The following is a 16,303-nucleotide window of genomic DNA, read 5'->3' as shown; positions in this document are numbered from 1 at the left end:
TTATAGGAGGGCCGAATGTCAGCCTTCAAGATTTTCTCCCTTTGCTTTGCATCTTTTGGCTGTCATAAGTAACGGGAGGAGGAGGGGGGAAATTATGGGAAGTGAGCTGGAGGTGTTACAAATCAGAACTGTATAAACTGCGGGGGGGTACATTCTTACTTAGGTTTCTATTCCTTGCTTAGCTTTCTCTTCTATGCTATGCGCAGCTGCAAACCTTTATCAAACTATGCCAAGGTCAACGGACAGAAGCCTCATCACCACCTGGAGATGCCCACATGATGATATTCACAACTTTTAATTGGAAGAACCATTTGAACTATTGGGGATGGGAACGTTGCCATTACTTTGTATATGTGATTTACGCGCCCATTTTCTCAGATTCAGAATTGTTTTGTTGCTACCACTTGATTTCCAGTAAAAGATATCTTTTCTCTAATTAAAAGAGTCTTAAGTATTTCTTTCTTGGATTTTGAATGGAGCACCAGCTGACAGGAATGGAATTTACTTCTCAGGTGGTAATTGAGAAATAATTTTCATAGCCCTCCTGTATGTGTTCCTAAGGCTGTGAGAGAGGGCAAGGAGAAGGGGGCTTGAGAAGCTGTTGAAATGTTAAGAGTCAAACTTCTTGTCTTCCTTGTAGTGCCAAATAATGTTGCCACAGGAAGGACTTCTAGCTTTTTGCTGTAAAGGAAGGGCATGCAGACTGTTTTTGCATATGCACTGTCTTTATCCTATCCTTTCAGAGGATGTCATTACATTCTGCTTGAAAAGTGTGACTTTGCAGACTTAATATGCTACTTTCCCCACCCTGAGTCATGATGTCTAATAATAGATCAATGGAACGAAGACTTGCATTCAATATAAACAGTGGTGGGCAAAAAACTCTAACCCCAAAATATAGATTGGTTGGTTCTGAAATGATATTCTCTCCTTGGAAATTTGATCAGAGTGGAAAATTGACTGGAAATGAATTATTAGCAAATCATACAGAAAAATAGTTGATGCCAAAGTGCTCTCATATAAGGTTTTTCAACTTTTTCATCTTTAAGTATGGCTTACCAAACTTTAGCTGTCCCGAGTCCCTTTGGAACTGTAAAGAACCATGAAAACTTTCACTGAACAATGGGTATTGTGAAGGCATTTCATTTCATGCCACAACGGCTTGAAAATAGAGGTAAAATTTGATTTTTAGCTAAGACTATCCCATGGCATTTTTCAATAAGATTAAAAAAAACATTTCCCCCCACAAGTCAATAGGATTATTTCTTTATTTACTTAGGAAGAAAACTTTCTGGTAAATGTTGAAGTAAATCTGTTGGATGGGGAAAACGTTGTGGGTAAATTCTCAGCCATATAATTTTGCAGCCACACTTCAGAAATGCAAAGAAAAGCCAATTAAAATGCCCAGCAAAAACAAATTCTTCTCTGTAGAAAGCTCTGATAAACATATTCAACCAGGATTAGGGAGCTGAAGTTCAAGCCCATCACAGACACCATATTTTCAGTTATTCTGAGCCTGAAGGTGAGATTATTGTAGAAGATGGATACACATAAATTGAAAGAATGAATGAGGTTCAGTTTTTTCATGATAAAGGTAAAATGAAATGATACTACCGTAGGAGGTATTGTATTGGACATACAGGATGAATGTGTAGCTTAAGACCGAAAGGAGAAGAACTGAATTGAATGAAAAATTTTGCAGGTTTTAAACTGAACACTATTTTCAATATATTGCCCAAGCAAATCAATATTTTTGAGAGTAATAAAATCAGGTGTTTTAAAAATAAGTATGACTATATGAAGAAAAGATGAAGAGATGTATTTTTCTTAAAAGATTAGAATATATTGAATGAGTAGAGAAGGATCAGAATGAAGGGAAATGGTAACTAATGATATTTAATTATGTGATCAAGTGCAGTTCTGCACAATAGTGTAATTATCATTGGAATAGTTATGAAAATGGATAGGCTAACTTTTGAGAGAACCAGTCCACCAATTATGATTAATAATCGTAAGAAATAAAAGCTCTTTGTTCATAAATTTGTTTCTTTATATAATCATCCATTTGCTCCATTTAGTCTTTCCATCTTTTCAATAACTTTTGACTCTTCGTCATTATATGATTTTAGCATAATGTTGGAGTATTATCTAATTTACATGTGGTACAATCTGCGTTAAGGAACACCTTAAATGATTCTTAATGTTAGAATCTAATCCTAACTCTATATAACACCAAAAATAAATAACCTACAGCTAAATGTTTCTTAAAACCACTTCTAATATTTTTGAGTGCACTTGTAATGTATCTGTGTGCATGTCCAAGGAAGGAAAACCTGTAAAAAGACAAATGTTTCTTGTAATAATATACCAGAAAGGTGTTTCCTAGTGCATTTGGATCAAAGGCTGCTGGTGATTTTCTGTCTGTGTGAAATCCTGTACTCCTACCGTTCCTCTGACTGTACTTCAACTAGATCAGGTTTGTCAAACTCATGGCCTGTGAGCCAAATGCGTCATATGCTGGCTACGCCCATGCCCAATTTAGTGAAGGAAAAAAAGTGATACATCACGTGACAATGTGAGTTTGATACCCCTGGACTAGATAGAGCCACAAGCTTGCTTAGTACAAGTTAATTTCATATTATAGAAATACAAGTACAAAACATAAAATGTTAGCCAGTTTTTCAGATTATAATTGTGCAATACTGAATGATCTTTCCCTAATCTGGTCTTTCAAGTTTTCCCATGATGTGTCTAATAGTATTGTAATTGAGTCTATCCAGCTTGCTGCTGGTCAGCCTCTTTTTCTTTCTTCCATTCTTTCTCAGCATTCAGCAGAGAATTAAGTCCTTGCATAATGTGTCCAAAGTAGGATAATTTGAGTCTGGTCATTTGTGTCCCAAGTGGTTAATTTATATGATGGTTATTTCTGTTTTTCCCTAGCTGTCTATGTAATTCTTAAGGATTTTATTTTGCAACATCAATGTTCCAAACATCACTATTCTTCCCATTTTGGTTCTTTAAAGTCCAACTTTGTCTTCTATAGAATGTCACAAGGAGTACTATTTGCGTGACAGGTAGTCCTTGACTTACAACAATTAATTTAGTAACTCTCTAAAGTTACATCACTGAAAAAAGTGATTTATGACTATTTTTCACACTTATGACCATTTGCAGCATCTCCATGGTCACATAATCAAAATTCAGATAGTTGGCAACTGACTTATATTTATGATAGCTGCAGTGTCCTGGGCTTCATGTGATCACCTTTTGCGACCTTCTGAACAAAGCCAATGCAAAAAACAGATTCACTTAACAACCGTGTTACAAACTTAACAACTCCAATGATTCAACAACTGTAGCAAGAAAGGTTTAAAATGGGGCAGAATTTGCTTAACAAATGTCTCACTTAGCAACATAAATTTTGGACTCAATTATGGTCGTATGTCAAGGACTACCTGTGTTTTGATCTTTGTAGATATTGACATATGTCAACTGAATATCTTTTCCAAGAGCTATAATGCCATTCCACAAATATCCTGTTGCAATTAATTTGGATAATGCAAAGAACTGTAGCTAGTAAGCAAAATTGAAAAGTTCCTTAAAGTAAAACCACGTATTAGGCAAATGATAAGCCTTTTTGAGGTTAATAAACTGCATATATTCTTGAGAAGGTTCAGGCATCAGGTTTTCTTTGTCTTTTTGGAGAATAGGCTGAAGGTTAGCAATAAAAACACAAATGGTACTGTGTTGAAGTAATATTATATTCCTCCACTTCTAAGATAAACAATTCTCTTAAGGATGGTGACTGCAGATTACAATATAAGGGGTTCAAGAAAGCAAAACTTCCTTTTCTCAGTTCCTGTTCCAGTTCTTTTTCAGATAACAGCCAACAGGATTTTTCCTGTCTATTTTCATTATATTATTTTTTTAATTAACCAACTCTAGTTGGAATTTGAGGCTTAAAGCAGGTTTCAGCACCTAGATGACTTAATTTCCAGAATTTTAATAGGGTCAAACCTGGTTATTATTTAGATGAAGGATTACCATTAATTCTTGGGCTCTAGGACAGAATCTTAAGATTATAAAACATCCTATTGAAAACAGCCAGAAACTACAGTACTTCAGAATATTTGTCAAAAAAATATGCATGAATAGTTCCACGTTGTCACTAAGAGTCAACTTTAAATCAAACCAGCCTCTACCTCTACCTTCATTGGAAAAGGAAGCAGGTAATTATCTTGCAGCCAGGAGCAACTTAAAGTATGCTGCTTCTTTGGTTTTTAGAGATATTTAAGTGAACTTTAAATTCCTTAATTATATATCTCTCTCTCCCCTCTCACTTTTTCTAAAACTGAAAAATATGATTTGATGGAGTTTGAAGCAATAAAGCAAGTATTTCAGCAGCTGCTGGCTGTTTATTCCAGTTTTATTTTAAAAGGCCTTTTATATTTCTGCGAAGCTTGAGCTTCCCCAAGTCTTTTGAGATTTTAATGCATGCTGTGTCGCCTCCTTTTGCCTATCTGAAAATCAGGACACAGAAAAATAAGTTTTATGGATGAATAAATTGATAAGAGCAAAACTTAAGATTCTTGACTTTCTTTCACTTATTCAAACTATGGTTGTATTTGGATTATTACATTATGTAGCCTTGTAAAATTACATGATTGTGAACATCTTTATGAAAATATGCTGTATATTTATTTTTGTTCAATTTAATTTTGTATTGAATATAGTAGCATTTTAGAAATATGAATGTGTAATTATAAAAATGATATCTGGTAACATTTTAATGATTCTGGACATTAGATAATGTGTTCATCATTTTATGTAAAAGTTATTTTGTGATGAGGGGTGAACTTGCAGATGGGAAGAAATCTGAATTTTATCAAATATAGCAATAATTTGCAAAACTAGTTCATATTATGTGAATAGGAAGTTCATACTATATGAATATAGCATTCAAAACCAGTACTAAGAAATATACTTAAAATAATATGTTAACTTTTTCAGAAATAGAATATCTGGAATCTGCTAAAAACATGCATAGAGTAGATACTAAGAACCTTCAGAAGGGCAAGTTTTATTTCCCTGGGCATAAAATATAAGGTGATGTGAAAATAATTTTAACTTAGATTCCAGGATCAGAGATGGTAGGACGAAATATTATTTTATTTAGCACATGACAAGCAGTGCCATGGAAACTACAAGTGCTGGACAGAATGCATCCTTGACAGCCTTTAGTGCTAGCTAGTTCATTCTGCTCAGCACTTGTGTGCTTATCCTTGGTGCACCACAGGGGGCAAATTAGTTTACACCAGCTGATTAGTGGTGCTTAGGTTGCCTGCTTTTTCAGACTTCTCTGCTGGTGTCACTGCTGCATTGCCTCGCATTTGGCCAGGTCCGGGGGCTGGCTTCCACTCTCCACGCATACATGAATGCAGCTAGGTTTTTCCCACTGAAGCTTATCTCTACTATAGAAAGTAACCAGAGCATAAGTGAACATAAGTAGTACCTCCTCATCCAAGAAAAGGAAGTTACATATAAGATGGATTTGCTCAACAAACTTTTTGATTGTTCCTTAACATGAGCCTAAATCCAGGAAGTCCCCAGGTGTGCACACAATTCTATTTGCAGAAGTGCTATCTCATTAAGGAGAGAAACTAGAAAATTTCTCAGATCTCAGGGCTTGAGAGCTGAAAGCCATTTGCTTTTGCTGTTGTTTAAGCCTGCTCTTCCCCCTTCAAACCTCCACAGCTTCCAGACACTGAGAGAGAATTCCCAACAGTATAACTCTGGCAGCTTAGGGTAGAGATGTATAAAGATGTGTAATTGAGTATCAGCAATGTATTGATGATAATTTACATTATACCAGTGAAAGTCAAGAAATACTTTCTGACATGACTTCCAGGGAAGCAATGGCAGACTGAAGACAACTTTGCTTTTAGTGGACCCAATGATGGTAGCAGAAAGTGGAGTCAATGAAAGAGTTGGCTCCTTGAACCCTTGAAGGATAAAGGGCAGGACTTGAGAGTTCCCAACAGACATTTCCTTGATGAAACTGTCTCCAGCTGGTTGTACTCTGGGAGCAAGGAGTCAGTTTAGCCCAAGCCTTTAAAAAATATTGGGTTCCTCTTGCTTCCTCTCTTAACCATCCTTACTGGAAATGGCTTGTCGATTGCTTTATAGATTGATATTAAGAACCTTCAGAAGGGCAAGTTTTATTTCCCTGGGCATTTTTCCTTCAACCTCCAGCAAAAAAAGCTTTATGTAAGTTTAAAGAGTAAATAAAAACTTCCTATAATCTTATTTAAATCTTATTAAAATATATATATGAAGATTTTGAATGTGTTAAGAAATTTCTCTGGGAAAATGTGTCGGATGATAGTAAAATGCGATAAGAGGAGGCTTTAAAAGCTGGTTACTAGAGGCTACCAGAAAGAATTAAAGATTATAATCAAAGAAGACTCACTAATATAGAATGGAGAAAACTAATTTAACTCTGGATGAATTCAGGGATATTTGGCAACAGTGTACCCAGAACTTTCTATTTTAGACTACATCATAAAAATGGTCTTAAAAGAAGAGATAGAAGAAAATATTGAAAATCAAACTGTTTGGGATATGGTTTAAAATTGATAGGATACAACAATGATATTGACAATTGAAAACCAAGGTTTTAATAATTAAAAGGGACATACAAGTAATAAGCCAGAAGAGTGATTTGGATATATGGATTTTAACTCAGGAAAGTGACTTGGACAAGTTTCTTACTTTGAATTTACAAAAGAGAGGTGTTATACTTATAAAAGAATTCTTGTGAAAAGAATTAAAGAGAGACAGACGGGAAATCAGCTTTTGGGACATTTCTTAAAAGAACTAAGCATCAAGATCTTTCAAAGAAAAATGTAGGTTTGCAAAGTTGGCTTATTCAATCAAAGTGAAAATGTATAGAATTTTTTTCCTAACAATTTTAATTAGTTTTCTTGACTAGGACTGAATGTTGAGGCTTTAAAGATTTGTTTATAGATAAGTAATGGGAAGAAAATAGTTTTTGTTACATTTTTAGCAAAAATGATGTTCTGGTATTAAAATTGAGAGAATATGAAGACAAAATGATAAGAAATTAATTTGAGACATCATTTGAAGGGATTAAATATTATACTTTTAAATACGCTGTTGTTTCTGACCTTTCCTAATGGAATTTTTGTTAAGTTTGAATGATGAGTTTTAAAATATCTGTTTATAGACAAGGCATGAGGATAACAGTTTTTTTTCCTTGGTATAGTTAGAGAAAATGAGAGAGTGTTACGTAAAGGAAAGAAATTCGTTTGTTTTACTTGTTTAAAATTGTGGTAGTTCTTAATGGACTTTTGCTAAATTTATATGTCCAGGCCCTATTATTTGCTAAAGACAAAAGATAAAATATGGGATAAGGAGATTTTGGGTTGAAATATGAGAATGTGGATCTTTCCACATTTTTCCTTTCTGCACTTTGTAATTTTTCTTTTTTATATTTCTTTTAATTTGTATTAGATTTTTTACCTTTGTGTTTTAAAATTTCAATAAAAATATTGTTAAAAATAATTTCTAACACTTAATTTAAGTTTCATAATTTGAAACTTTTAAATTCTTGCCACTCCAATAATCAGACGGAAAATAATATGTTCAAATAGTAACAAGTACGTTTTTGACTCAAAAGTTCAGTGGGCATTTGCATTAATGAATGCAATATATATTAATCACAGATGATTCAATTTAAAGTTAAAGATTAGGAATTCCGATAATTAGAAAGGAGTAATGTGTATATTTTAACATGTTTGTAGTGGTAATGGAAACCACCATACTCCTATAATATATAAAGCAAATTGATTTAAATTTTAACATCTACCCTTTTTCCTGAAAAGTTTTAGCTTTTTAAAATGTGCTCACAAAGGAAACAAAGTACATTTTATGGTTCATAAAAGAGAAGTGATAATGGTATTCTTGATGTCATAATTTGTTCTATTTCAAGAATTATCAAATAATGATAACTTGGAGTTGATTTAGAAAACCTCTAATTTCTGGGAGGAAAGCAATTTATAATGGCAAATGTAGCAGATATAGTGATGTATTTAATTTTGTACTACCAGTTTGTGCTGGTATCACCTTTAGAAAAAATAGATTCTTATTCTTTCTATATATGCATGGTAAATGCTATTTATAAGCATTTACATGTCAATGCATACCTATATATCAATTGTATGACTGAGAAATGCATTTATTTATCAAAAATAGAAGTGAACAATATTTTTGTGTTGAAGGCCTTATTAACTTGGGAATTGTTCTTAAAAAATAACATTTTTAGCAATTTTATTAAAATATTTTGCAAAGATTAAAAAAAAACTACCGAAACATAGAAGAAAAAATAGGGAAAAAAAGTGAAAGGTAAAAGCTGAATAAGAAAAAAGAAGAAAAAGAAATGTAAAGAAGTGTTTTTCAAACTTCTTTGTAGTAGTTACAGACATAACTGTTACCTTTTCCAGCCTCCCATATTGCATATCATAGTTTGCCATAAACAAACCTTTTAAATCAATAAATAAATTCCAAAATCAGCAATTCATTGTTATCTATTTCCAGCACAACTTAACAGTAGGATTTAAGTAAAACAATCACTGAAGCCAGAGTCGAATGTTAGAAGTTTAAAGAGCTTGGGTCACTGCCTATCAGCAGGATTACTCCCTGAAAACAGAGGCAATGTGATGGGAGAGCCCAACTAAATATTAACTTTGGGAATGATTAGCAGTCCAATGTATTTCTATGGAAAAAGCAATTGGCTGCAATTTACTCTCCATTCTAAAGGCAGTTGGCCACAATTGACTCTCTCCATTGTAATCGTTTTTTTCTCTCCCTCTCTGGCCCTTTGACTCAGAAGTGGACATGTGCAATCCAACTCATGTTTGCCTATCCATAGGCATACATAGAGGAAGCAAAAGAAAAGGGAAGCAGAAACACATTCATATAGAACAGACATACCACTTCCGGGAAAATACATGTTAAAGTTATATATATTACTATTATATGTTACATGTTAAGGTTATATATATTACTATTTTATATATATAATATATATATTAAGTTTTTGCAGGTATCTATATGTATGGTATTCAGCTTTGTTCGGGTATTTTCCCATGTCATTATAGTTGTGCTTTTAAAGTTGTAGCGACGTTTTGGCAGAATCTCATCTGCCATCATCAGGCTGTGTATTGTGTTCGCCTGATGATGGCAGATGAGATTTTGCCGAACCGTCGCTACAGCTTTAAAAACACAACTGTAATGATGTGGGAAAATACCCGGACAAAGCTGAATACCATACATACACACACATAATATTTGGGGTAGATCTTTGTAATGAAATAAAATATAATTTTGAATAGAGCAAGAATCCCATCCTAGCCTAAACCTTATGAGTTAGAATCAGTTGAGTGGAAAGCATTTATAATTGATGTAAAGAAAGGTTGTTAACATGTTTTTCTCAATAATTATTAAAATCTCAATTATTTTTAAAGCCCAAATAAAATCATTAAAACCCACTTTAAAATAATTTTATCCCATGAATAAATACAAACCTGAAATTGTATTCCTCTTTTCTACCCATCTAGGCTGGTGAAGGAAGGAATATATTACAAGGTAAAACAGTAAATATTAAGATTTCTCTGTGCCAGAAGCATAAACCACCTTAAAGGGAGAGAGAGCACATTGAAAAATGTTTCCTGAAATTAAGTCTCTTGTATTCTCTTGCTCTTTGTTGGAATCTCATGAGTACCATATGAAAAAGAGAGGATCTCCATAAATGTGGGGTCAGAAAGAAATCTCCCTATGGCCACTAGGAGAATCCATTGCTTTTTCTTAGTGAGAGCATGAATTTAAAAAATTAAATAAATAAATTTCCCACAAGAATAAAACAAAATTAAATTCAATTGTATTCAGTAAATCCCTCTTAGAAGGTTTCGCAGGTTTAAAAGGTTTAATGGGTTTTTTGGGGAAAACAATTAGAAAATCCCCATTATAATAGCTGAGCATATGCAAATTTCCAGTTATCAAGGCTAAAGTTTAAAGTTTCTTGTCACATCAACTTTATTAATCATTAAACTTTGTTTTATGATACAGTGTAAACAACTGAAATAGAATAGTCAACCAAGTGATAGAAACATTGAAACATGAATCTATACAATACATACCTGCAAGGCGCTTATATTGATTCTTAATTTATTAAATGAAAGGTGCACAAAGGAGAAAAATGGTTCAAAAACTTATTTATCTAAAAAAAATCTATAGTCTAGCAAGCAAAAAGGCCATTGCTGATTGAAAAACAACAGGCAAACTTACTAATTTAAAACTACAATACATTGACAAAGAAGAGTTGGTTAAATCAAACCTCCAAAATCAATTCAGCTTCTTTTATACAACCACTCTTTTCTTTCCTTCTTCCTGCTCCTTTTCACCCATTCTCTTTTACCACTCAAGGCAGACAGTATATAAAACACACACACACACACTCTTTGAATGTTTACCCAACAGTTTGATTTATCAGGAAAGGAAAAAAGACTGGGGGAATGAAACAAGAAAAGGCAAGTTTCTAAAAGGCTTTTATCTCAGTAAGGTGAGTTTTTGCTGAGGATCTATTGTTTTTTTATTGCCTGAGTTAAAGGGTGCAGCTAATCACTTTCCAGTAATTTTTAAAGCATGGGGAGAACTTTGATGTAGCCAGCCTGGCTGTTCTGCATAATTTGCAGACATTTTTGCTTTTGAAAGGGCTTGTGAAATTGCTAAAGGTTGCAGGGTCAATATATATACTGATGCTAGATCTGAGATTGAGGTTGTACATGATTTTGAACAATTATGGAAACAGTGCAGATTCTTAGCTTCAGCTGGCACCCCTATTAAACATGGGGCTCTTATTGCCAACTAATGGAATCTCTCATCATGCCCTCTCCTTTGGCAGTTGTCAGAATACCTTTGTTTTATGGCCTTCCCGCTAGTGAATGGGCTGATGGAGCAGATCAGCTGTGCTCTCTCTGGGCCCAATGCAAATAAGTTTCCATTTATAAAACTTCATCCATGTTACTGTGTCTCTGCTTCAGTCTTTGGCCTCTTCTTCCAGCATTTGAAAAGGTAAGAAGGAGGTTGGCCACAGGATGCCTCAGATATTTAGAAACATCTAGGGATTTCAAAGCTAACTCTTCCCAAAGTCCTTTCTTGCTTTGTATATAGTCTGTGGTTCAGACAAGCAAGACATGAAATGTTAAAATGGCGGGCATCTGGAATTCACCCTATTGTTGCAAAGACTTTCAAGTGAGATGTAATATCGCAAAAATAAAATTGGTAGTTTAAAGAACAACAATATTCACAGTCCCCTCCTGGGCTTACAAATAAACCATATACCGATCAGTAAAATATATCAGTATATATATTATATCAGTATAGATATATTTTACTGATAGTTGTTTACTGAACAGACTTTAAGAAGCTTAGCTCAACACACCATTCCCATCTTGCTTTTTGTCCCTCTTTCTCTTTTCCTAATACATTCTCCGCATTCTGTGCAATAGGCCAGAAATGTGAAATTAGATTAAGAGCACAGATTGCATTTACCACTGGTTTAAAGTATTTATATCTTCTTTAGCTCAAGAGGCTCCAGGAGAGCTTACATAAAGTCAAGTAAAAAGAAAATGAAAAGAAGACATTCTCTGCCTGAAGGCTTGCAATGTAAAGATGAGGGAGAAAAGAGGGAAAAGGCTTAAAAGGGAAAGGAAAGCAAGAAAGCAAACTCAGATGACTGTTCTTAAACTGCTTTTCTGCAATCATATAGTGGTGTAACATAGTATTATCCCAGAAATAACTTTTTCATGTGGATAGGGTTTCTTTTTTTTTAATTCCTCTGGTTTTCCTGATTCATTCAACTCAGAGACCACCTGTCTAGATCTGATACTTGCTAATCTTGAGAGAAGCAAGAGATTAGGTCCTTTATTGAGTCTTCTGATTGTTTGCATTAGTTTTTGTTTTAGTAATACAAAACCTGGTATTCTGCAGGGAAAAAAACCTTTTAAAAAAATCAGTTCTGGTGTAAACAAGTTAAATAGTTTCTGAAGCAGAAATGGCTGCTCTGCAATGGAGCAGCATGGGTATTTTAGGATTAAATAAATAAAAACATTTCAGTGAAATATTGAGTGTTAACAGTTTAATGTGTTGTATTTTTATTTAACATGTAGGAGATGGTAGGGTGAGTTGAAAATGTCTTGCTCCATTGACCAAGGTGTACAGTCTCTCTGTCTTCCCACACTTGATTTAAACACCACCATGAAGGAGTATCTCCCATTGAGCTTCTTTCACACTGAGAAGCGTGGCCAGCCATCTGTGCTTCTGAATGATGAAAAGATGTGTCATAGAAAACAGTAACTCCAGCAGTTGTCCTCTACATACTAAACAGTTGTCCTCCTTTAAAAAAGCATAGTGCTATGCCATGATTAAAAGAGTAAAGCTATCAGATAGGCATATGTACACCAACTGGGGGGGGGGACACACTGGACGGTATATTGTCAGAGTTTTCACCTTGGCATGGTTCCAATTAGCAAATTTCTTGTCATCCTTATCCCAACACTTGAATATTGGAAGGACCAAATATTTTCTGTTTTGCATGTATTTGGTCCTGATTGGGATACAATAAGTTCAAAACACCACTTAAAGTTGTCTTTAAAAAAATCAGAATAGAATTTTTTAAAAAGGGAAGAAAACATGGAAAGTTAAAGATACAATTTAGCTAAAACTAACTTCCTAACAGATCTAGAATCGAATATTAGGCTTCATATGAACTTGTTTCTTACAGTTTTATACAAAAATCAACTCCTTCCCCTGCGCTGGGGATTTTCAAACTCTGTTTTGTGGAATCCTAGGGACCTGTGAAAATCTAATGAAGTTCCCTGAAAAATTGGGAGGGGGAATGTTTACTCAAACTCAATCTAGTGCTATAACTTTGTGCCTTGATTAGGAGGTTCCAGGTTAAAACTCTACGAGGTAGAGTAGAAGGAAACTGACACCAGGTGAACATCAATATTGTATAGTATATGTCTTTTGTAAATGCCTGCTGTAAATAATTCAGTTGTATGCAGGTACTCTTTGTTTAGCTACCACAGTTGGGACTGGCAACTTGTTAATTAAGCAGTGCAGTCACTAAGTGAGATATCATGTGACTTCAACTGTGCTTATGATCTTACTCATCTTTCCTCTACAGACCTGCGAAGCTCATAGGCATTGGTGGTGAAGTTATTTCTTCATCGCCATCATAATTATGAAGGGTCATTGTTTGAAGCAGCTGTTAAGTGAGAACTCCTATACAGTAAAAAAGCATAAAAGCCTCCTTTGTCCTGTTTTTTTCTGGTCAGTTGTGTCCCTGAAAAACAGTACACTTTCAGTTCAAACATACAAACAAACAAAAAAAACCTTTGTGATATTGTAGTAGGAAAATACATTGACAGTTCAGTTGAAGTCTTGTCTGGAGGTATCCACATTCCATCCTGCTTATTTGCATGCTAGAGTTATTTGCTGGCATTTTATTTTATTTAAGAACATTTATATGGCCACCCCATAGAGGTGAAGCTCTTACCTCACTATCAGTAGGCTGTGAGTTTGATTCCAGATACTGCAGATATTTCTCTCTGGGTGTAATGTGAATATATCTGCTGTGAGCTCCACGTAGACATCAGGAAGGGCTTTTTAGCCATTTAAACGTTCCATTCAGTTTCCCCAACTCCACCCCAATGCAAGGGATTTAGGGTTGTTAAAAGGAAAAAAAACTATGGCCATCCAACTTGCTCTTCGTGACTCCAGGAAGCTTTCAAGGACAAAACTTCAATACAAAAAACTACACCCCTCCCCAAACAGTTAGAAGTAATATCATGTGGAATTTTCTGAATTATCATTAGGTTCTATGCGGTATTTTCTTCCTATATCATAATAAATAGACAGAAGCTGGTCCCTCCTTCCACTTTCCTTGCTCTTAAATATATCATATCTTTCATCTATTGTTGTAGTTTATTTAAGAGTCTTGCTTTTTCATGGAATATGTGATACTATAGAAAAAGAATCAGATGGTAAGAAAACTGTGGTAACATCAATTCTGTAAGTATTTGAGATGATTTTAGAATGTTGCAGAAAATTGGGCCTGAATTTATACATTGATCCAGGATGATGCACAGATTAATTTGCTGGTAGGTTTTGATCAACAAACAAGTAAAATGAAAAAGTGACTTTCTAAAAGGATTTAAATGGAGGTAGCTTCAATTAATGTAACAGTAGCCATTTTCAGATATCATTTTCCTTTTTTCAAAAGAAAATGGTAGATTTGAAGTTAAAGCAAGCTATAGTTCAATAAGTTGAAGATTATACATTTATCTGAGCCTAAGACAGGCCATGTTTTTCTAGCAACAAAGTGCGATGGGAAGCTCAGTGGGCTTATGAATTGTACCTTATGTTAACCATGGCATAATATATGCAAACATAGAAATTAGAGTTGTCCCTGTTTTGTTTTTTTCCCCCTTACAGCCTGCCTAAATTATTCATCAGAAAGCGGTAAGAAGAATATCTGGAAAATGAAGCTGCATAAAAGGCTTGTTCACTCTTTCTGGCAGTTTTCCTGAATTAGTCCTCCCACTTCAGTCAGCCTGGCAACTGCATCAGCCTTTCTTCTTGAGATTTCACAGCTGCTGCTAAAAAGAAATTAAGAATGGGATCATAATGCACTCAATATTGTCATAGCAGAATTGGTTGACTAACATATTACTTCTTTAATTCAAAAATTCAAAAACCCAATCATAGTTTGTGGTATGAATAGCTTATACTACCACATTAACTAGGTCAAAATCTGCAATTGAGGAAATGCAGAAACCCTATTTGGTTCCTGCAGGAAGTGCCTGGTATCCCCTGATCCCTGTGCCAGCAGAGAATTGGTAAGGCTTACTTTGCCAGCCCTTAAGCAGCCCAGTAGATTTAGCTATGTTCTGTGGAAGGATGTAGCACTATGTTTGGAAAGGATGTCCAAAGAATCTACCCTTTTTTCCTTCCTGGGTAAAATTGCAGAGTGGAATGGAGTTTTTAATGATTAAGTCATTTGACCATATCACCTGTATAAAACTAATATACAAATACATAAAAATTAGAGCATGCTTATAGTAAGTTTTATCTCTACAGTCTTCGGAACAGCCTTTGAAATAAAGAGTGCAGTCTTACTAAGGCTATGGAAGATAGAAAAAAGTAACACTTTTGGGTACCCCAATAATTTTTAGATTTTACATAAGAATTTAAGAAGGCAGCCCTTTGTGCAGACTACAGTTTGCAGCCAAAAATATATCCAATTCTCCAATGGCTGGTGTTTTTACATTTACATCCAACTATTTAGTGAAAGTGCTTTTTAATGCCATGACAAAGTTACAGTTACAGCTTAAGGTCACAAGTGGAAAATTACAAAGCCTCTATGATGCAAAAGTTGAAGTTGATAGAATGTAGAACGCTAATTCTCAGAAGAGAAGTCTCTAACTGTGCAGGAAGGTGAAGGAAATAAAAATGTGCAAGAACATCAGGGACAGATTTCCAGAAACTTCAGGATGATAGTGCTAGGATGATAACTTGAAACAAAACTGAAATACTTGAGTTTTTCCATGGTTTGAACTAAGGCAATAGAAATGACGAGTTGTTTTCTTAAGCTTTGCTTTTGTCTGCAATAGCTAGGACAAAGGTCCACTTTGCTTTGTAAGATACTCATCTTCATTTTGTTATGACCTATTTTGAGAATATTTTTCAAAGGCCACTTGCAGATGCCATAGTATTGTTAAGTGCTGCAGTCCTTCAATATTGCTTCTTTTTTTAGTAACTGCTCTTACTTACATTATGTGAGTAATCACTAAAAGTTGTAAATTGAATGTAATAAACACAAGTTTATTAGATTAAGTGTGTTTATTAGATTATGTGTTGTGGATAGGCAGACACTTAGTAGAGGAGTGGCACTTTTGAGGATGGATGATTTGAAGAAACCTTTCCCCCTAAATATAGGACATTCTTAGTTAGATGGAGAATCTGCTAACATAAGCTATTTAAGATATCAAGAAATATGCAATCCTACTATGCTTTTAATCTGGAAACCTAGAACAATTGTCCTGTAAATAATTTGACTTTTTCTGCTGTAATGATAAAGAAATGTCTGAAAGGTCAGCACAGAAATATGTGAAATATATTATAAATGTGCACGCATTCCTGAAGTTGTACTGTATTTGTT

The 16,303-nt window shown here is 34.5% G+C and overlaps 1 protein-coding gene across 10 annotated transcripts in view; it reads left to right on the top strand.

The window, feature by feature from the left end:
* Nucleotides 1-16,303, top strand: part of CD47 (CD47 molecule) — a 65,819-nt gene that overhangs the window by 17,255 nt on the left and 32,261 nt on the right. For 6 of the 10 annotated variants that reach the window (XM_087937381.1, XM_026700796.2, XM_026700792.2 and 3 more), the window contains exon 3: nucleotides 14,578-14,604. The exons of the other annotated variants lie outside the window; for them this stretch is intronic. In XM_087937381.1, coding sequence (XP_087793507.1) covers nucleotides 14,578-14,604 — 27 coding nt within the window. The remainder of the gene's footprint in view (nucleotides 1-14,577; nucleotides 14,605-16,303) is intronic. 10 annotated transcript variants of the gene reach the window in all.

This window comes from Pseudonaja textilis, chromosome 7, assembly GCF_049901715.1.
Source record: "Pseudonaja textilis isolate UNSWEBS1 chromosome 7, rPseTex1.2, whole genome shotgun sequence".
Taxonomy (NCBI): Eukaryota; Metazoa; Chordata; class Lepidosauria; order Squamata; family Elapidae; genus Pseudonaja; species Pseudonaja textilis.
Note: the sequence above shows the minus strand (reverse complement) of the source record. Positions and strands in the feature narration are given on the sequence as shown.